The sequence below is a fragment of the Hyperolius riggenbachi genome, chromosome 3, assembly GCF_040937935.1.
Source record: "Hyperolius riggenbachi isolate aHypRig1 chromosome 3, aHypRig1.pri, whole genome shotgun sequence".
Lineage (NCBI taxonomy): Eukaryota > Metazoa > Chordata > Amphibia > Anura > Hyperoliidae > Hyperolius > Hyperolius riggenbachi.
In genome coordinates this window covers 488,300,773-488,323,336 of record NC_090648.1, presented here as the reverse complement: position 1 = coordinate 488,323,336, position 22,564 = coordinate 488,300,773, and the positions used below count along the sequence as shown (strand labels likewise).

At 46.5% G+C, this 22,564-nt stretch overlaps 2 protein-coding genes across 2 annotated transcripts in view; one reads left to right on the top strand and one right to left on the bottom strand.

Moving 5' to 3' along the window:
• Window positions 1-19,069, bottom strand: part of TTLL12 (tubulin tyrosine ligase like 12) — a 52,974-nt gene extending 33,905 nt beyond the window's left edge. The window contains exons 1-2 of the mRNA XM_068278158.1: window positions 18,924-19,069; window positions 1,885-2,066 (exon numbers count right to left, since the gene is read on the bottom strand). Coding sequence (XP_068134259.1) covers window positions 1,885-2,066; window positions 18,924-19,046 — 305 coding nt within the window. The 5' untranslated portion in view covers window positions 19,047-19,069. The remainder of the gene's footprint in view (window positions 1-1,884; window positions 2,067-18,923) is intronic.
• Window positions 19,070-19,294: 225 nt separating this feature from the next.
• LOC137564370 (polymeric immunoglobulin receptor-like) overlaps window positions 19,295-22,564 on the top strand; it is a 50,960-nt gene continuing 47,690 nt past the window's right edge. Inside the window, exon 1 of the mRNA XM_068278156.1 lies at window positions 19,295-19,403. The gene's annotated coding sequence lies outside the window, so the exon portion shown is untranslated. The remainder of the gene's footprint in view (window positions 19,404-22,564) is intronic.

Sequence of the window (22,564 nt, the reverse complement as noted above, 5' to 3'; positions counted from 1 at the left end):
GATGTGTATCAGCTGTAACAAAGAAATATTTTTCTTTAATCTCCTGAGCGTTACTCACGCCGGAGGGTTTGCAGCCTACAGTCCCCCAGTATAATTGTAAGCGATCGGATAGCTGTAATAGTTTCAGCTAGCACTAGGCTAGCTAGTAGTGGTGGCCGGCATCCCCCTGATTACTTCTGATCCCCCCCCCCCCCCCCCCGATCGCCACTAAATACATTACCCAGCCTGGATCCAGCGATCGCGCAGCCTCCCCGCACAGCTCCTCTTTTCTCTATGGGGAGGATCGAACATGACATCGGTGACGTCAGGACGTCATGCACAGACCCGATCCTCCCCATAGAGAGGACCGGAGATGTGCAGGGAGACTGCGCGATCGCTGAATCCAGGCTGGGTAATGTATTTAGCAGCGATCGGGGGGATGAGAAGTAATCAGGGGGATGCCAGCCACCACTAATAGATAGCCTAGTGCTAGCTGAAGCTATTACAGCTATCTGATCGCTTACAATTATACTGGGGGACTCCTGGGGACAGCTGGCGGTATGCCAGACACAGTGTCGGGCATACCGCTAAGGAGGTTAAAGGTTATTATGCTGTTGCTTGTTTTAGAGCGGAGAGGAAATTCTGAGTTCAGGTCTGCTTTAACACCATCAAATCATTTAAAATGCCGAGTGTAAACTTCATATATCAGAGAATGATGCAATGTTCTAAAAAAAAAGCTATATAACCGAAAATAGAAACATGAGACTATTTTCTTTGCTACTAATGTTCTATTAATTATCCGTACTCCACATAGAATTAATTATATCATACGTTTCTTTTTGCTTCAGTGTCACTTTAAGACAAACAAAATATATCATAAAAGATTATTTATGTACGATATTAGTCATAATTGTCCCAATAGGCAATACAGTAGAATCCCTTCATACTGAACTCCAAGGGACCGGGAAAAGTAGTTTACTATATCAGAGGTTTAACATATCAGAAACGGTCATACTCAAGCACATAAAATATAGTATGGAGCTGGATCTTTACTCAGTCAAATAGTAATTTTTTCCCCTTTCGATGCTTCAGCAAGCGAGTACAGACAGTGTCTAAGCTAGATCACACTGCACACTGCTCAATATGCAGGGATTTGCATGCAATAATCATGTAAAAGCTTGCACAGGAAGCATAGGTCTCACCAATTAAAGCAGGTACAGTACTGATAATGTGCTCCTCTGTCCACATTTCTGTGCAGCTTGGATGATGCTGTAGTATTGCAGCCATGCACATGCAAGTCACAGATGGCAGGCATTTACTCAGTACCCAGGCAGCAACTTACACAGGAAGCATAGGTCTCACCAGTTAATGCAGGTACAGGACGTTTCTGTGCAGCCTAGGTGATGCTGTAGCATTGCAGCCATGCACAAGCAAGTCACAGATGACAGGCAATTCCCTCAGTACCCAGGCAGCAGCTTACACAGGAAGCATAGGTCTCACCAGCTGGTGCTTTTAGGTAATCCACAGCCTAGAGTAGTGTGGAGATAGCAACGAGGCTACAAGCGGCTGCCAGTCTATCCACCAACCACAGCTCATGGGTCTCTGACTGACGTATGACACCTGTGCCGGCCCACTTTCCACTATAGCCAGATACAGAATGCCACAGATGCCAAAAATAGGTTTACTATAACAGACGTTCTATTATATCAGGGTTTACTATAACAGGCGTTACGCCCATATACTTATAATGGTACTTAGCCGAGACCTGGCCATTTAGTTTACTATATCCAGTTTTACTATCATCCAACAAAGCATTTGATAATTACAGAATAAAGTAGGGCAGAGAGCCCTGCCCTGAGGAGCTTACAATCTACCAATTCAATTTCAGTCTAATCGATAACGTACTTGTTGGGATCTGAAGCCTTTAAGCCGTCCTCATTGGTGACAATCACTTTGTAGGAGGGATCCATGCCCGGGTTCAGCCTCTTCTTCTGCTCCCTTTCAATCTCCATGCTTCCTTCCTCCTCCTCTTCCTCTTCCACTTCCTCCACCTGCATTATGCCGAACATCTCTCCGGCATCAAAGACCTAAGAGGCAGAGAGATAACAGGATTAATAACAACTATAGCCATTTTACTGCATTAAATGAAACTAGAAAAGATATCAAACTTATTTTGTCATTTAATATCGCTTCAAATTCTTCTACTTAGGAACAGAGAGAGGCTAATAATTCTGAAGTGCATGCAGATTTAAAGAGACTCCGTAACAAAAATTGCATCCTGTTTTTTATCATCCTACAAGTTCCAAAAGCTATTCTAATGTGTTCTGGCTAACTGCAGCACTTTGTACTATCACAGTCTCTGTAATAAATCAATGTATCTTTCCCCTGTCAGACTTGTCAGCCTGTGTCTGGAAGGCTGCCAAGTTCTTCAGTGTTGTGGTTCTGCTATGCACTCCCCCCTCCAGGCCCCTCTATGCACACTGCCTGTGTATTATTTAGATTAGAGCAGCTTCTCGCTTATCTTTTACAAGCTGGATAAATCGTCCTCTGAGCTGGCAGGGCTTTCACATACTGAAGAATTACAGACAACGGCAAAGCTGTTTGCAGGAAGAAACAAGCAGCCTGAAACTTCAGTGCATGAGAGATGCAGGGGGAAAGAAACACACAAATGATCTATTGAGATTCAAAAGGAAAGCTGTATACAGCCTGATCGTGTATGGATGTATTTTCTATGTGTGGACATACTGTACATCAACCTACTTCCTGTTTTGGTGGCCATTTTGTTTGTTTATAGACAAACTTTTTAAAACTGTTTTTAACCACTTTTAATGCGGCGGGGAGCGGCGAAATTGTGTCAGAGGGTAATAGGAGATGTCCCCTAACGCACTGGTATGTTTACTTTTGAGCGATTTTAACAATACAGATTCTCTTTAAAGAGACACTGAAGTGAAAGAAAAAGTGTAGTACAGCTAAGAAATAAAACAGGAGCAGAGACACAAGTCTAATATTGTTTCCAGTACAGGAAGAGTTAAGAAACTTGGAGTGATCTATGCAAAAGAGCCACTGAGCTCCACGAATTTCAAAGTCGCAGAGAGCTCTGACTTCTGAGGGCTCTTTCACACTAGAGCCCTTTTGCAGCGGTTCAACGCAAAGTCGAAACTTTGCGTTGACCAAGGTAAAATTTAAGTTTATAGACTTTCATTTTACCTTTCACACCCGACGTTGCGTTGCGATGCGTTGCGGTACGACGCACCCGAGGGCATTTTATCGTTGGGAATCAGCGTTTCCCGTCGGGTTCATTAATTACTACTGCCGCTACTCAGCATTGCACTGCATATTCTCGACAACACCGCAGGCTAGTCAACACATGCAGGAAATGCCTCCTGTACGCGTTGGCTAATGTGAAAGAGGCCTGAAGCTTGTTATCTCAAGTGTCAGTCACTGTATTTTCTTTTTCTCTCCAGTGAACAGTTCAAAAGTTCATTGGCCTGCTCTGTCAAAACATTTAGATTGCGTAGTAGTGTGTAAACTGCAAATATCAGAGAATGATGCAATGTTATTAAAAAAAAACTCTATATAAAATAAAAATATGCGAATATTTTCTTTGCTACTAATGTACTAGTAATTATCCGTACTACACAACCAATTCATTATATCATATTTTTTTTTCGCTTCAGTGTCTCTTTAATGCAAATTATATGCAGCTTATAATCAGGCCAATTAAATGCAGTTTGCATTAAACCTGATTGCAAGCCAGCATCGTTACAGTAAACTCCCAAGGGACAAGGAAAAAAGGTTTACTAGATCAGAAATTGTCCTAGAAGTGGCCCAGCATGACCTGGTACATTTTCTGCTGCAGGAACAGTACACGAACTTGCGCATTTGGTGGACTACAAGGTTAAAGAGGAACTCCAGTGAAAACAACGTAATGAGAAAAGTGCTTAATTTTTACAATGATGTATAAATGATTTAGTCAGTATTTGCCCATTGTATAATCTTTACTCTCCTTGATTTACATTCTGACATTTATCACATGGCGACATCTTTATTGCTGGCAGGTGATGCCAGTGGAAGGAGATGCTGCTTGCTTTTTTGGCAGTTGGAAACAGCTGTTATTTCCCACAATGCAACAAGGCTCCCACAGTGTGATGTCAGGACCATGGTCCTGACATCACACTGTGGGAGGGGTTTCACCACAATATCAGCCATACTGAGCCCCCTGATGATCCATTTGAGAAAAGGAAAATATTTCATGTAAAAGGGGGTATCAGCTACTGATTGGGATGAAGTTCAATCCTTGGTTACGGTTTCTCTTTAAGTATACCTTAGGGCTGCATAGGCTGGACATATCACTAGTACAGTTTCCAGGGCTCCTTAAAAATTGCAGCCGTCACTGAATAGAGGCAGCTACTCACTTCCTGTGTGTGGCTCCAATACCTCCGTGGGTGGGACTTGCAGCACCAGCCTGAAGAGAGCAGCCGACCATGGGTGTCACACTGACATATGACACATGCTCCGCCCACTGTTTACTATACCCAGAGTCAGAGTAACTTAGGTGCAAAAAAACAGGTTTACTATACCAGATGTTGCTACTATAGACTTATAATGGAAATTGTCCAGGACCTGAAGAGGTAGTTTACTACACCCAAATATTTACTTTATCAGAGTTTATTATAGCGAGATTATACTGTATTACCATCTCACCGACCATCTCCACTATTTACTAACATAGGGCAGCGCACGTGCAGGCGAGCCACTTTGTGTCGCTCTATGAGGAGTTACAACCAGAGGAAGAGGGCTACACACACCGCATGCTGTGGGCAACAGCTGCGGGGGGAGGGAGGCGGTAAGAGATGCTGGTCGATGCTGAACCAGTCGGCACTAACACAGCCATTTGCTAATACATTTAATGTTAAACAGACTCTGAAGTCTCATAAAAACCATCTTTTTATTTTAAAAATGCATAGATGCACACCTGAAACAAGCATGCAGCTAATCCAGTCACACTTCAGTCAGAGCACCTGATCTGCATGCTTGTTCAAGGTCTATGTCTAAATATATTAGAGGCAGAGGATCAGCAGGACAGCTAGGCAATGTGTGTAGATAAAAGTTTAAAGAACAAGTGACACCCATGCTAACCTAGAAATAAAAAACACATATATAAGTAGATAAATACTACTTCTACTTACATAACAGATGTATTGTGCTATCCACGTAATGATTCCTGTGAATTTTTTTAAAGCCGAAAATCCTATTCTAGGCAGTGGCCATCTTGCCAAGCTAATGCTGACATCATATGCTCCCTGACTTTTGTTTTCCCCCCTCCCTTCTCTTGCTCATTGTGTATTCATTAGCTGCCCTCTTCCCAGAGTCTTCAGACACTCCCACTGAGGTGTATACTAACTGCACTGTCTTATCCTCCAATCGCTTAGTCACCTCAGCCTTGCTTGTAAACACAAGCATTCAGAGGGTGTTTCAGATAAGAAAGCTAGGCAGGGAAATAAATGGAAGAGGAGGAATATATTATAGATAAAAAGAACTCCCAGCATTCAACTCTTTGGCACGGTTTGGCACTGGGGCCAGTGCTCCTAAAGTATGTAACTACAAACCATAACAGCAGAAAAAGTTTTGTAAGTTTTGAATCTTTATCACTTAATACACTCAGACCAGTTGCTGTTGAAATTTGATTTTTATGGTGACAATACCGCTTTAAAGGTGTGTAGTTTAAAGTGGACTTGAACTCTTGCACAGGACAGAAGGAAAACCTAGAGAAATGCACCCTGTATGTATTTAGAGAGGTTAGCCTGACTAATTCCCCCTCATCTGTGACTAATCACACGTTGTAATTTGATCTCTTAGCTGTGTCAGCTGGGTGCCTTGGCAGAACAGCTCATTTGTAAACACAGGATGTTTACCCTATGTCTGCTTCCATGAAAGCAGGAAGCAGACACACTGCAGATTAATTGCAGGATTTCTATCAGCTGTAACAAAGACATGTTTTTAGCTCGGGTTCAAAATTTGACACTTGCTATTTAGAGAGGGATGCGTCCTAACAAGGCTTCCCTCGGTTGTCGCAAACCCCCCCAACCCCCCCCCCCCCCCCCCCCCCCCCCGTTGCTGAGCTTGCATCGGGGGTGCGCAGCTCCTCTTCCTGGATCAAGTGCGCATAATCCCGCCCACGCATGCGCACTAGTACGGAGCTGGCAGCTGCTGCGCATGTGCGGACAGGCTCAGTGGGCTATTGCATGCACTTGCTCCAGGAAGAGAAGCTGCACACCCCCGATGTGATTGGCGACAATGCCTCGCTAATCTTCCGGGGGGGTGCACACTCAGCAGCGAGGGGAGCCTCAATAGGATCCAGAGGCTTCCCTCTCTTTACGTAAGTATCTGATTTTGTGGCTCTGGATCACTTTAAAGCAGACCTGAACTCAGAACCTCTCTCTGCTCTAAATGACACACATCAACATAACCTTTAAAACAAAAAAACATGTATTTGTTACAGCCCATACAAATCCTTAAATAAATCTGCACAGTTTCTACTTCCTGATTCATGGAAGCAGACATATTGTTACAGAGACCCTGAAATCTCATTTTTTTCTTTTTGTTTAACTTGTTCAGCATTATATCCTAAGTGAAATCGGCGCAATCCTGCGGCAAAACAAGTGTTTTTACTACAGAAATAGACCTGCAAAGTTCCACGACTTTGCAGGTTGCAGATTGTGCTGCCCTGGAGAGGCAGAGCTTTGCACTGTAGCTCTGCCTCTCCGCCCATCTCCGCCTCCTCCCCTCCCCTCTGAGGGCCCGTTTCCACTTGTGCCGCATGCCTCTGCAAGACGCGTGGCGGCACTTCCGGGTCTGCGGGGACGCAGATGAATACCATCAGCCGTGCCATGCACGGCTATGGGATTCGCAGCCTCCAGCACCATTTCGGATGGAGATGCCGGCCGAATCGCTAGCGCAAGAGATTCGGCCGGCGGCACTATTCTTCCCTATGGCAGAGTTTCCCCATGCGATTTGCCTGCTGGGAAACTCTGCGGATTCGGCCAGGTTTCCGCGCTAGTGGAAACGGCCCTTAGTGAAAGAAAACTGAGAGGGGCAGGCGGAGATCTGCTGGAGATTGACGCAAGTAGAGGGAGAGCTACAGTGTAAAGCTCTGCCTCTATGCGGAAATAGGGTCCGCAGAGCCCAGGAACTTTGCAGGTCTATTTCTCTAGTAAAAAACACTTGTTTTGCAGCGGGATTTCAGCGATTCCACTTAGGATATAATGCTGAACAAGATTAAATTTAAAAAAAAAACAGGAAAAAAAATTCAGACTTCAGAGTCTCTTTAACTTTCTGTGCTTTCAAATGGGCTTATCTGCCATCTCTGCCGTGGCAGTCATGTGACACGGGGGAGATCAAATTACAATTTATGATTCGACACAAATGAGGGGGAATTAGACAGGCTAATCTCTCTAAATACATACAGGCTGCATTTCTCTATGCTTTCTTTCTGTCCTGTGCAAGAGTTCAGTTACACTTTATGCTGGATACACACGGTGCGTTCCCGCACTCGATGCGCCGCTCGATTCCCATCCACTCGATTATTTCCGACATGTCGGATTCGCGTTTCGATGGATTGTAAGGTCGATTTGGCATACTTTACATGAGAATCTAACAATCATCGAAATGCACTCGGAAACGATCAGAAATAATCGAGTGGCGGGAATCGAGCGGCGCATCGAGTGCGTGAACGCACCGTGTGTATCCAGCATTAAAGGTTATTTTGCTGTTGCTTATCTTTTAGAGCAGAGAAATTCCGAGTTCAGGTTTGCTTTAAAAGCGAATAAATATGGCAGCCTCCCTATCCCTCTCACTACAGGTGTGCCTGACCAAAAGTAAACACCAGCAGGGCATGATGTCACATGACTATGCCACCGTGATACGCAAAGTGTTTCCTGCATACTACTTACCCATACTGGGGCGCTATACTGGGCACCTATACTGGGGCACTATACTAGCTTTACTGGGGCACTACCTACCCATACTGGGCACTATACTAGCTATACTGGGCACTATACTAGCTATACTATCACGCAGCCAGCATTTCCTACCCCTGGATTATATGAGGGTCAATCATTTTATCCTGGTGTTTCAGGTAAAAGTTGGGGGGTTGGCTTATATGCGGGTCGGCTTGCTTGCGAGTATATATGGTATATAAGAGATTCCTGTGTACACATTACATATACTGTACAGTCACAATCAGATGTGTATATCTGACTTTAAAAATACGGGGACTGCTTTATTGAAGCAGCACAAGTAACTAATTTTGATTGATTTATTTCATTATTGTGGACTAAGCACAGCTATTACTGTATATATAAATTATTTATGATGACTATTATCTGAGAAATAGAACATTTTATCATATTTTCTATTTTAATTACAGTTTAAATTCATTTGGTGCATTTTTTCGCGACTCCAGGCACCCAAAATTGCCCCGACTCCGACTCCACAGCCCTGTATTCATTTACAGATTATATAGTCAGTGTTTGGCCATTGTAAAATATTTCCTCTCCATGATTTACATTCTGAAATGTATCACTGGTGGTGACATCTTTAGTTCTGCCAGGTGATCTATGCGGAATTTTCATTACTGAGAGTTCTATGCATAGAAGGAGATGCTGCTTGCTTGACAGTTGGAAACAGCCGTTATTTCCCACAATGCAACGAGGTTCACAGAAAGCAAACTGTCAGGACCTTAGTCATGACAACATCAAACTGTGGGAGGGGTTTTACCAGAATATCAGCCATACAGACTTCCCCCCTGATGATCTATTTGAGAAAAGGTAAAGATTTCTCGTAGGAAAGGGGGTATCAGCTGCTGACTGGGATGAAGTTCAATCTGAGGTTAAAGCTCCACTTTAAGAAACCAAGGGTAGGTGTTGGCTGAAAACTACAGTTTGTATAAATACAATGTACATATGCCAACCTCTCGGAAGGCCTGGGTGGAGACTAGTGGAGGAACATCTGCCAGGGGTGAGGGCCCGTGTTGACATGCCAGGGCTTGGCAGGACATTTAATGAATACATGCGTGAGTTCATGCAACTATTGTTTCTATGGAAAGTGCACTATTTACCTTAAACATGCTTATGTGCAAAAATAAAAAACACACAAAATCACACATACACTACACAAAGAGGCACAAATATGCACATTACACAACCACACACTACACAAAGTCACACAAATATGCACATTACACAAGCACGCATACACACACAAATATGCACATTACACAAGCACACACTACACAAAGTCACACAAATATGCACATTACACAAGCACACACTACACAAAGACACACAAATATGCACATTACACAACCACACACTACACAAAGACACACAAATATGCACATTACACAAGCACACACTACACAAAGACACACAAATATGCACACTACACAAAGACACACAAATATGCACATTACACAAGCACGCATACACACGAAATCACACACAGACACTGTACACTATCCACTATGTTTAATAAAGGGATAGAGCCGCAGGGGGGGGGGGGGCCCAGAAACCGCAGGGGTCCCCGTGGGGGGAGAAGCTTCTTTTCCCTGTCCTGAGAGACCGACAACTAAGGGCACAGAGCGAGAAAATTGTGCACAATTGTTCTAATGGCTGCATCTGCTCAACCACTAATAAGGAATCAGACAAAGTTTTGTGGACAAAGATTTGTAGACAGTGCCTATTTAGTAGGCAGCAGGCTCTTGTGTACAGTGCCCAGCCCCCACCCTCTACCTCTCCCTAAGTGCTGTGTATTGTAGTCATGCTGGCAAAGTCTGCAGAGACAGTTCTGCTCCATCAGAGATGGACAGAGTGAGTGTAATAAGCTGAGGCAGGGAGCACCTGGACACAAGAGGGAGCGGAGAACACATGGGGACTATGCAGGGACTCTCCGACATCGCTGCGGGTCGACGGTTTGTACCAGCGAGAGTTAGTAAGTCGGGGACTCCCTGTATTTGGCATATAAGATGCAGGGGACCATATGCAATTTACTTTTTCACCTGAGTTTTCTCCTAGGAGATATCTTTTCATTTTCAATGTAAAATAACTTTTCAGCACTTTTCAACTACAAAAAAAAAAAAAAAAAAAAAAAGTACCAAAAAGTAGTTGAAAAAGTACTATCAAAATTATTTTGAGTATTTCCTTGCTTTTTGGTGGCTTAAAGTGGGATTGTCACCATAAAAATCAAATTTCAACAGCAACTGGTCTGAGTGTGTTAAGTGATAAAGATGCTAATCCTGCATTCAAAACTTTTTCTGCTGTTATGGTTTGGAGTTTTCACATACCTTAGGAGCACTGGCCCTTTAACCACCCTGGCGTTCTGATTAAATCGCCAGGGTGGCTGCGGGAGGGTTTTTTTTAAATAAAAAAAAAACTATTTCATGCAGCCAACTGAAAGTTGGCTGCATGAAAGCCCACTAGAGGGCGCTCCGGAGGCGATCTTCCGATCGCCTCCGGCGCCCAGAATAAACAAGGAAGGCCGCAATGAGCGGCCTTCCTTGTTTCGCTTATATCGTCGCCATAGCGACGAGCGGAGTGACGTCATCGACGTCAGCCGACGTCCTGACGTCAGCCGCCTCCGATCCAGCCCTTAGCGCTGGCCGGAACTTTTTGTTCCGGCTACGCTGGGCTCAGGCGGCTAGGGGGGCCCTCTTTCGCCGCTGCTCGCGGCGAATCGCCGCAGAGCGGCGGCGATCAGGCAGCACACGCGGCTGGCAAAGTGCCGGCTGCGTGTGCTGCTTTTTATTTCATCAAAATCGGCCCAGCAGGGCCTGAGCGGCAGCCGCTGGCGGTGTTGGACGAGCTGAGCTCGTCCAGACCGCTCAGCTGGTTAATAGCCATTGCCATTCAGTTGCATGCTGGGGGGGTTCTTTTTATCTATAATGTATTCCTCTTGTTCCCTTAATTTCCCTGCCTAGCTGAAACACGATCCTCTGCTCACTTGTGTTTACAAGCAAGGCTAAGGTGACTCAGCGATTAGAGGAGAAAAGAAACAAAAGTTATGGGAAATTATGTCTCTCAGCTGGAGAGACAACATCACTAATATCCAGCGGAAAGCCCAGCAGACTCTACTTCCTACGCCAACTGCGGAAATTCGGCATGGCCCAGGGAGGTCCTAACAAGCTTCTACACCGCCACCATTGAATCCATTCTCTGCTCTTCCATCTTGGTCTGGCATAACGGCGCCAACGACAAGTGCAAACTACAGGGGGTCATCAAGAAGGCAGAGAGGATTATTGGGAGACCCCTCCCCTCACTTGCCCATCTACACAATACAAGGCTGCAATCTAGGGCACTGAGAATCGCAAACGACCGTTCCCACCCAGGAAACCGCTATTTTAATCTGCTACCATTGGGCAGGAGGCTTCGGGCCATCTCAACAAGGACTGTGAGGCACATGAATGCATTCTTCCCCTCGGCTTTCAGCCTCCTAAACTCCCTCCAAATACTCCCACCAGCACTACAACCCTATCAAGGAACACAATCTGAGCTGTGACACTGCCGAATCGATCTGTCCATCCCTCAAGTCCGACAAACTCTACCTAAGACAGGATCTGTGGGCGGACAGGAACTACAGGATGATCTGTCATGAACGAACACTATAAATGGTTATTGTTGTTCCTCTGCTTGATGTTCCTGATTGCTGTGAACCCTTTACGTATGTCTTTTTTTTTTTTTTTTTTTTAAATATGTATTGTGCCAAACCCAATTCCGGGCATAACCCTGTTATGCTTGGTGAAAATAAACGATTCTGATATTACACCAGTATTTAGCCTCAAACTGTGGGCAAAAGACATGATTCCCACCAGGAACAGAATTCTCTCCATTTACTATATAAAATTTACTGAAATCAAAATGTGGACAGTACAATACAGGTGTTATGTAAGTAGATCAAGTATTTATCTACTTATGTGTTTTTTCCCCCCCGGGCATAGTATGGCTAATCCTACTGCTTTAAAAGGCATTTTATTGACAAGTAGGAAACCTTAACTCTAGAAAAAAATGAGTTTGACTTACCTGGTGCATCTAGCAGCCATCCTGTGCCCTCACAGTCACTCATGGCTCCTCCGGTCCCCTGCCGCCAGCTAGTTTCGTTTTTGCCGACTCTGAGTCGGACGGCCGGAATGCGTACCTTTGCGCGCATTCCCGCTGGTGCAGGAAGCTATCGCGGACATCAACGCGTACATTTTTACGCATTGCACCTGCAACGCGTAAAAACGTACTTGTTAATGTCCCCAATAGCTTCCTGCACCAGCGGGAATGCGCGCAAAGGTACGCATGCCGGCCGTCCGACTCAGAGTCGGTAAAAACGAAACTAGCTGGCGGCAGGGGACCGGAGGAGCCATAAGTGACTGTGAGGGCACAGGATGGCTGCAGGGGGCTGCTAGATGCACCAGGTAAGTCAAACTCATTTTTTTAGTTAAGGTTCCCTTTAAAAATACCAACTTGGAGGAAAAGTGAATTGCATTTGGCCCAGAGACTTTTCTTCCCACTTAGGGGGGAGAGAAACTGCATCTTCTATTTTCAGAAAAATACGGTAATTCCTTCAACGCTAGAGATTTCATTACTGCACAAGACACGACATTCCGGCCACAGCGATGACGGCGTGTCTGTGTTCTGACGGCAGGTGCCCTGCTAGAGGGCATATATATTATTATTACAAAGTCACCAACCAGCCTAAATCCCCTCATGCTCTGCAATATATAAACCCAGGGCTGGCCCGCTCACGAGGCGGGGTGAAACTTTTGCCTCAGGCGGCACATTTCTAGGGGCGGCATCCGCCCGTCGGTGGGTGCGGGGAGCCGGCCGCCGAGCTGGAGGGGTAGCAGGCAGGACGGGAGTATTGGGCCTAGCGGCGGGGTCACCTGGGTCCCCGCTCCCCCCCTCGCCTGGGTCCCCCGTCCTTCGCTCCCCTCCAGCCTTAAATAGATCAGAAGAGCTACTCGTAAGAGGCAGTGGGCGGGGAGGACTCACCTCTTCCTCGATCCAGCGTGCGCTCCACTGATGTCACTTCCTGCAACGCCGCCCACTGTATTGTAAGTGGACGGCGTTGCAGGAAGTGACGTCAGTGGAGCGCACGCTGCAGTAATTTTTTCAAAATTTGCCTCAGGCGGCAAAAAGTCTAGGGCCGGCCCTGTATAAACCATAAGAAAAGTTAACAGGGTTTTATGCCCCGGTGGTTGCGCCATCTTCTCAAGCGGCCGTGTTTAGACGTGACTCAGTGCGCTTGCTACCTCTCCATCGCCCAAGGGCGCTACCAAGTATTCAGCCCATGCACAAGAGCAGCTGACAGGCTGTGATTTTTTGCATTCCATGTGAAAGCGGCCTAAGGCTTGGGACCCACTACAGATCGCTGAAATTTTGCCGTTAGGGTTTAACGCAGTGTTCCCCAACCCTGTCCTCAAGGCCCACCAACAGTGCATGTTTTGTGGATATACACAAAGGTAAGTTAATCAGCTCTGCTGAGACACTAATTACCTCACCTGTGCATGTTTGTGGTTTTCTGCAAAACATGTACTGTTGGTGGGCCTTGAGGACAGGGTTGGGAAACCAGGGCTGTGGAGTCGGAGTCTGGGCAATTTTGGGTGCCTGGAGTCAGAGTCGGGAAAAAAATGCACCGACTCCGACTCCTAATGAATTTAAACCAGGGCTGTGGAGTCGGAGTCGTGGAGTCGGGCAATTTTGGGTGCCTGGAGTCGGAGTCGGGAAAAAATGCACCGACTCCGACTCCTAATGAATTTGTAACTGTAATTAAAATAGAAAATATGATAAAATGTTCTATTTCTCAGATAATAGTCATTAAAAATAATGTATATATACAGTAATAGCTGTGCTTAGTCCACAAAAATGAAATAAACCAATCAAAATTAGTTACTTGTGCTGCTTCAATAAAGCAGTCCCCGTATTTTTAAGGTCAAATATACAGATCTGATTGTGACTGTATATATGATGTGTACACAGGAATCTCTTATATATACTAAATAACATCTATGCTGTAAGAATAAAGCCTGATGTGTAGCCGTGTCACTAATAGAGATGGTCAATGAGATGGAAATAATTCTGCATTGATGCTGATTTATGCAAATGTATGCACTCCCTTTGCTGATGAAATCAAATAATTTGATATGTTGTTAAAATTTGGTTTGGTGACTACAAATTAAAGGGTACCTGAGACGGATGAAAAGTAAAGTTTTATACATACCTGGGGCTTCCTCCAGCCCCCTTCAGGCTAATAAGTCCCTCGCTGTCCTCCACCACCCGGATCTTCTGCCATGAGTCCTGGTAATTCAGCCAGTCAGCGCTGTCCGGCCGCATGCCGCTCCCACAGCCAGGAACATTCTGCACCTGCGCAATAGTGCTGCACAGGTGTAGTACGCTCCTGGCGGCGGAGTGTGTGCATGCGCACTACGCCCGACTGGCTCAAGTACCTGGACTCAAAGCAGAAGATCCAGGTGGTGGAGGAGGACAACGAGGGACTGATTATCCTGAAGGCGGCTGGAGGAAGCCCCAGGTCTGTATAAAACTTTAATTTCATCTGTCTCAGGTTTACTTTGTTACACAGTAGTACTATACTCTACATATGCACTCCCCCACAGAGCTGCAGGGAATCCACTGAGAATGCTGTGCACATTGAACACAGAGGTGTTCTCTGTCACCCATAAACCTTGTTCAGATTGTGCATGAAGAATGTGTAATAGAGGAAGAATCTCCTCATTCCCCTGCAGAGTACCTGCACATCACTCTTACATGTACCCACAGTTACATTGCCTAGGGCCTGATAGATGTTCTTTGTTCTGGTCTATACCTTTTACAAGTACTCTTACCAAGGACTAGTTTTAGTCTATGACTAAAGATAATAAATATGGCAGTCTCCATATCCTTCTCACTTCAGTTGTCTTTTAAAATTCCTAAGCGTTGGCAGTTAAGAGATGAATTTCATGTTACAAACTTTTAATCAACAAGATTGTAACATGCAAATTAGAGGAGTCGGAGTCAAGGAATCCTAAACTGAGGAGTCGGAGTCGGTGGATTTTTGTACCGACTCCACAGCCTTGTGGGAAACTCTGGGTTAACCACTTAACGACCAGCCAACGCCGATAGGCGGCGGCTGGTCGCAGTGGTATTAGTGTGTCCGTTCGGGTGCTAGTCTACTTTAGGGGACCCATCAGGAAACCAATCACAGCACCCTCTAAGGCACAAAGCGTTGTAATTAGCCAAATAGTGTTCTGTTGAAAACAAACTGGATCTAGACTGTGGTAGGGAAATCAGATTGTGATCCCCACCGAGTGACAGTAAGGCCTCTTGCACGCTACATGCGATTCCAATTTTTTTTATATGGTCCGATTTTTTTTATTCTGATTAAAAAAAACGTAGCAGCGTGCAGTACTTTTTTTTTTTTAATTAGAATCGCATAAAAAAAAAAAAAAAAAAATCGTAATCACTATGAATGGCTAAAGCCACACACACTTTCAATAACTATCACCTGACACGATCATTAGTGATAATTTTAGGTGATAGTTTTAAGAACAGTTGCTATGCAGATAGGTCAAATCTCAAGATGACAGATCGCTGATGATGTTGTCACTCAAACTCGGGGACACTAGCACTGGTGTGGTGCTAGACTATCACCCGAGCTCTGCAGAAAGTGACAGCGCCAGATAAATCCATTATAATAAGTGCATTAAGAATTAATGAAAGTGTTTGCAGTAAAAGTTTAGTTGAGTGACGTCACACTTGGTCCACCCACAGTCCAATCATCTGCCAGATCTCAGCATCGCCAACATGTTGCTCCCCTGGGGAACAGATGTAAAAGCCCCAGCTTATCCCCCACTAGCAATGCATGCTGGTCTCTGTAGTCCCACAGGTTTTGAGGAACAGGTGACAGTTCCCCCCCACCCCAGCATTTGGGCAATGAGTAAGATCTGTACCCCAGATAGGAGGGCTCCATGCTGGTGACACCCCACCTACCTCCCCATCCAGCTTCCGGTGCACACTCTCCCAGAACAGCTTGGGCACACCGGAGGCGGTGAGGGCCCCCCGGTGCAGAGCCTCAAACTGCGCATCAGAGAAGAACTTGAGGCAGTGGATAGCCTCGGGCGCGATCAGGCCACCCACTCTCGGCTTGGGCTGCTCCCGATTGCCACTAAACAATGAAGAGAAAGAAAGGAGGGGCGCTCTAAGCCTTCGAGTAACAACAGTTAGCACACTTCTAGGACAGGTCTCACCTAGTTCCAGTTTGGCCAGCACAGCGTACTAGGCCGCGGTCAGCGTTTGTCCCTCTCTGCCGAGCCGGGGACCAAGCTCTCCTAGTCGGATGGGGCGGATGGGGCGGAAATGGCGTCACTCTCCCGCGCACTTTCTGGTGGTAACTATGGATACGGGGACGCACGCTCGCGTCACAGTGCTACTGCGAGCGGCGTCTATGGGTTGGAAGTTGCGGTAGTCTGGCGCAAGGAAACCGCCACCGGAGGGTAATTAGGACTAAAAGTTTTTATTTAAAACAGACAACGCGTTTCACGGAGGATCAGCCTCCGCTTTTTCAAGTCTTATATGTTTAACAGGACAGTTTCATTTTATACAGAGACCTCATAGAGAATCAGCCAATCGGTTCTGTGTGGGGCGGGGATTGGGACCCTAGTGTGTATAATAGTGGGGAAGGACGTAGTCTTCCTAATAAAGGGTCTGGGGAAATAAGGTTATACAGTATATCTCCTAAGGGGACACACTGGACAAATACAATATTATATTAGACATATTCCTCCTATATAGATAAATAGGGGAGCAAAACGTAGAGGGCCTTCCATGCCCTCACACAAGACCCACTAGCCGTAACATCATGTTTAAAAAGATACACATGTATACAAAACACACACATTTCTACCTAAAAATTATCCATTTCAATCATACCCAACACTTCATATGGCTCTAACCCCATCTACACAACTAAGATGTGCGTCTATCTGATCCCAGCCCTAAGTGTCACAGATAGCGCACAACTAGCCAAGGGGGGGGGGGGGGGGGGGGTGGGGGGGGGGGGGGGGGGGGGGGGGGGGGGGGGGAAGGAACAGAAAAGGTCCAGGGGTGCAGATTAGAAAATAGTATATAAAGATCAATGCACTATGGGCTGGAGATGGCCCATTTCTTCTAGACATTTATTAAGACCACCAGGTTCGAGGGTACCCAGCTTAAGGATCCAAAAGGACTCCCGTCTGCATAGGACCCTGTATCGCTCATATTTATTTGGATGGCAGACTTGTTCTATGATAGTGGCCCCCAACATGTTAAAATCTCTCTTATGAACTGCATTAAAGTGGCTCGATACCCCATGTTTGGGTTCCCCTTTCATGATATTGGATCTATGTTTGTTAAGTCTAGTGTGGAACTCTTGGGTAGTACGGCCTACATAAAAGAGGTTACATGGGCAACTGAGCATATATATAACGTGTGTACTCTGACATGTGAGATGGCTTTTTATACTGTACTCTACTGAAGTGCCTGTCCTAAAGGTCGTTGTACCCCTGCCAATCGTTTTACAACAAAGGCAGCGCTTAGACCTGCATGGATAGGATCCAGGTTTGGCTTGTGTCAGAAAATGCGTCTCAGGTTTACTAGATGGATTCCTGGAGCTCAATCTACTAGGGGCTATGTGTCCCCTAATATTCTTGCTCCTTCTAAAAACTACCTGGGGTGCAGACGGAAGGGCCTGCTTAAGAATGGGATCGCTCAACAGGACAGGCCAATATTTATTAAAGATGTTTTTGCACTCTTTGGCCTGTCCTGAAAAATTTACAACTATAGGCATACGTTTATTGATGGAATTTTGGTCGCTATTGGCCTGTTTCTTGGGCAGTAGGCAGTCTTGTTGTGTGAGAGTAGAAGCCCTCTCAAAGGCCGATTCTATCAACCAAGTTAACCACTTAACGACCAGCCAACGCCGATAGGCGGCGGCTGGTCGCAGTGGTATTAGTGTGTCCGTTCGGGTGCTAGTCTACTTTAGGGGACCCATCAGGAAACCAATCACAGCACCCTCTAAGGCACAAAGCGTTGTAATTAGCCAAATAGTGTTCTGTTGAAAACAAACTGGATCTAGACTGTGGTAGGGAAATCAGATTGTGATCCCCACCGAGTGACAGTAAGGCCTCTTGCACGCTACATGCGATTCCAATTTTTTTTATATGGTCCGATTTTTTTTATTCTGATTAAAAAAAACGTAGCAGCGTGCAGTACTTTTTTTTTTTTAATTAGAATCGCATAAAAAAAAAAAAAAAAAAATCGTAATCACTATGAATGGCTAAAGCCACACACACTTTCAATAACTATCACCTGACACGATCATTAGTGATAATTTTAGGTGATAGTTTTAAGAACAGTTGCTATGCAGATAGGTCAAATCTCAAGATGACAGATCGCTGATGATGTTGTCACTCAAACTCGGGGACACTAGCACTGGTGTGGTGCTAGACTATCACCCGAGTTGATCACTAGCAATCATTTTGTGTGAAGAAAACGCAAAACGTATTAGTGACATGGGCTATTCCATTTATTCTGCAAAGCTCTGCAGAAAGTGACAGCGCCAGATAAATCCATTATAATAAGTGCATTAAGAATTAATGAAAGTGTTTGCAGTAAAAGTTTAGTTGAGTGACGTCACACTTGGTCCACCCACAGTCCAATCATCTGCCAGATCTCAGCATCGCCAACATGTTGCTCCCCTGGGGAACAGATGTAAAAGCCCCAGCTTATCCCCCACTAGCAATGCATGCTGGTCTCTGTAGTCCCACAGGTTTTGAGGAACAGGTGACAGTTCCCCCCCACCCCAGCATTTGGGCAATGAGTAAGATCTGTACCCCAGATAGGAGGGCTCCATGCTGGTGACACCCCACCTACCTCCCCATCCAGCTTCCGGTGCACACTCTCCCAGAACAGCTTGGGCACACCGGAGGCGGTGAGGGCCCCCCGGTGCAGAGCCTCAAACTGCGCATAGCGCTCCTGGGAGCCCGGCTCGGCCATGCTGCTGCCTGTCTGCGGCTCTGCGCATGCGCGGTCTGTGCGGAGGGAGAGGGAGGGGCCCGGCTGCGCTCACTGCTCCGCCCACATCACTACTCCACCCTCTACCTCCACAGCGCTGTCCGTGTCGTCTTCCCCTCACACCCCGCCCACCTCTTCACTGAGACGTACCCACCCTCAGTATTATCCCCGCCCAGATCCCCGCCTGCTGCTGGCACTGCCCACATCTTGCTGTAGGAAGTTTCTGGTTATTTCTCGGCATGCAGCGACCTGTGAACTGAACTTGGATCGGTCCATCAGTAGCATTATTATTATTATTAGCTGTGCGGGTGCTGTGGCTGCAGCTTATCTCTGTCTTCGGTAGTTTACATTTATTAGATGCTATGTACATATGGAAATTTGAAAAGTTTTTTTTTAACTTACATTGATCTTCTACTGGCCCTCTGCAGATGCCCTGTGCAGGTGCTGGTTCTCAAGGATACCCCACCGCAGCTCAGTTTCGTTAGTGCTGACTTGCAAGTCGACAGCCACTGTGCCTGTGTGGCCCAGTGGCGTAGGTAGCAATGGGGGGTGCAGAGGTAGCAACCGCATCGGGGCCCTTGGGCTAGAGGGGACCTGAAGGGGCCCTCCCTTTATCACAGTATTAGCTCTCTATTGGTCCTGTGCTGGTAATGATCACTTCTATAGATGCTTTGAATAGCAGTAATCCTTAAAGTTAACCTAAAGCTGGTTAAAAAAAAATGAGATTAACTCACCTGGGGCTTCCCTCAGCCCCCTGCAGCCGATTGGTGCCCTCGCAGCTCCGGTCCGATGCTTCTGGACCCGCCGGCGACAACTTCCGGTTTCGCCGTCACCGGCCGACAGGCATGGGAACGCGAGTGATTGTTCGCGTTCCCAGCCTGTATATCGCCCCATATGCTGCTATTGCGGCCAGGAGGTTGCAATAGCAGCATAGGGGGCGATATACAGGCTGGGAGCGCGAACAATCACCCGCGTTCCCATGCCTGTCGGCCGGTAACGGCCAAACCGGAAGTCGTCGCCGGCGGGTCCAGAAGCATCGGACCGGAGCTGCGAGGGCACCGATTGGCTGCAGGGGGCTGAGGGAAGCCCCAGGTGAGTTAATCTCATTTTTTTTAACCGGCTTTAGGTTCACTTTAACACACTGTTTCCCATCCCCTTCTTGCATCTCTAACACTGTGGTTGTCCTTGGCAGGTTTTGGGACGCCATATTAATTTTTATGTATAGAGTGCTTGGGGGGCCCCATGTAAAACTTGCACCAGGGCGCATAGTTCCTTAGCTACGCCACTGGCCCTGGCCGTGCGCGTCCTTGTTCGCGCTCTATTACCGGTAGTGTCCTGTGCGGGCCTAGTACGTGTAAACCTCATACTGCGCCTGTGAAGGACGCTCCCGACTATGCGAGCGCAAACAAGGTCGCGTGTGGTTAGGGCCTCTCAGGCTCAGTAGCCGAAAACGAAAGTGATATGCAGCAGGGGACCGGAGGATCGCTCTGTCCCGGCGCAGGCACAGGACGTCTGCAAGAGGCCGGTAGAAGCCTCAGGTAAGTTAAACTTTGTTACAGGTGTTCTTTAAAAGGTGAAACTGTATGAAATAGACTCATTTGCACGTAAAGATATTTCAAGCCTTTATTTGCTATAATTTTGATGGTTATGGCTTAAAGCGGAACTGAAATTTGCCTTCTTAACCCCTTAAGTAAGAGCAGTCTCCGGGAACCACTGGAAGTTCGCCGGGAACCGTTCACCGGCAAACCCTTCGGGCCATCTCTATTGTGCAGGTAAAAGTTCCATGATACCGAGAGGGCTCCGTATCAAAAAGATACCTACTACTGTCTATTCTAATCAGTTCCCATTTGTCTTATGGAGCTGATTATCTCTTATGAAGAGAAAAAACTTGCTGATATTGAGGTTCAGATAGTGGAAACTAAAAGAGAGCTCAACAAACTTTCTTCCTTTGATTTGTTTTGATGACCTTAATTCTAAAATGAAAGAAAACATCGGCAAGCTGGAGAGTTTAATCTGAATACAAAAGGGTTACATTTCTTAGAGATTCTACTGACTACAAGAATAACGTAGTCTATGAATGGGGCCGTTGGGAGACCATCCATAGATCACCGAGACCAATTCTACGCAAACCGAGACCTCCGAAGAGGGTCAGCTTCAGCTCAGCTGATAGCTCGGGCTCCTTTTCGGACGCTTCGGATCCGGTAGAAGAGAGGGTACGGTCAGTCTTTGATGGCACCCCAAAAAAGGGGGGGACCAGCGTGGACGGACACAAAGCGAAACCCCACCAGTACAGACAAAATATTACCGCAATTCCAAAAGGAAGAGTCCCAAACAGAAACACAAAAGAGAAGGCGTGGGAGGAGAGGGGGGAGGAAGCACAGGAAGTTAGGGGTCGCGGATCGCCATTCTAATGTCATAAATGTATCTATCATGGAACTTTCAGCTGCACAACTATCCTTACTCTCGAGGGGTCTTTCTTTCTCCCCATCATATCACTTTGATGTTTTTAGCACCATGCTTGACATCAATAGATTTGTCAGAAACTTGATGGTGAGGAAGCATTTCCTAGAGATGGAGGAACAAAATGGAGCGGATGTGGGTTTGGGGACAGCCGCAGGGCCCCTTTGTTCTGCCCCTGTGGCCCGGGGAGGTTCCACCTTTTCAGGAGGCCTCTAGTGTCCTCGTCCTGGAACAGTTGTCCAGTATGAGCGACAGCCCGACCCCAGGGGCAGCTCTGTGCCTGTCTCCAATCCACACTTTTATCCCGTGCAAGCAAGGTCTCCTATAGTGGATACTTTTCAAGATATAGTGGAAAATGAACGTATGCAGATTAATCGGTCTCTAGATCAGCTAAGCTTCTGATCTCAATAGAGAGGAGCGTGAGGCATTGCAAGCCCTCCAAAACGAAAAGTCAGTAGTATTACGCAATGCGGATAAAGGAGGGTCTGTTGTTGTTCTCAACGCTACAGCATACAGAAATGAGGCTCTAAGACAGTTACAAGATAGGGACACCTATCAAATCCTAACAGTTGACCCCACTCCTGGATTCAAGGCAGAGCTCAAACAGCTCTTAAATTTGGGCTGTTCCTTGGGTGTGTTTAACCACCCTGGCGTTCTGATTAAATCGCCAGGGTGGCTGCGGGAGGGTTTTTTTTAAATAAAAAAAAAACTATTTCATGCAGCCAACTGAAAGTTGGCTGCATGAAAGCCCACTAGAGGGCGCTCCGGAGGCGATCTTCCGATCGCCTCCGGCGCCCAGAATAAACAAGGAAGGCCGCAATGAGCGGCCTTCCTTGTTTTGCTTATATCGTCGCCATAGCGACGAGCGGAGTGACGTCATCGACGTCAGCCGACGTCCTGACGTCAGCCGCCTCCGATCCAGCCCTTAGCGCTGGCCAGAACTTTTTGTTCCGGCTACGCTGGGCTCAGGCGGCTGGGGGGACCCTCTTTCGCCGCTGCTCGCGGCGAATCGCCGCAGAGCGGCGGCGATCAGGCAGCAC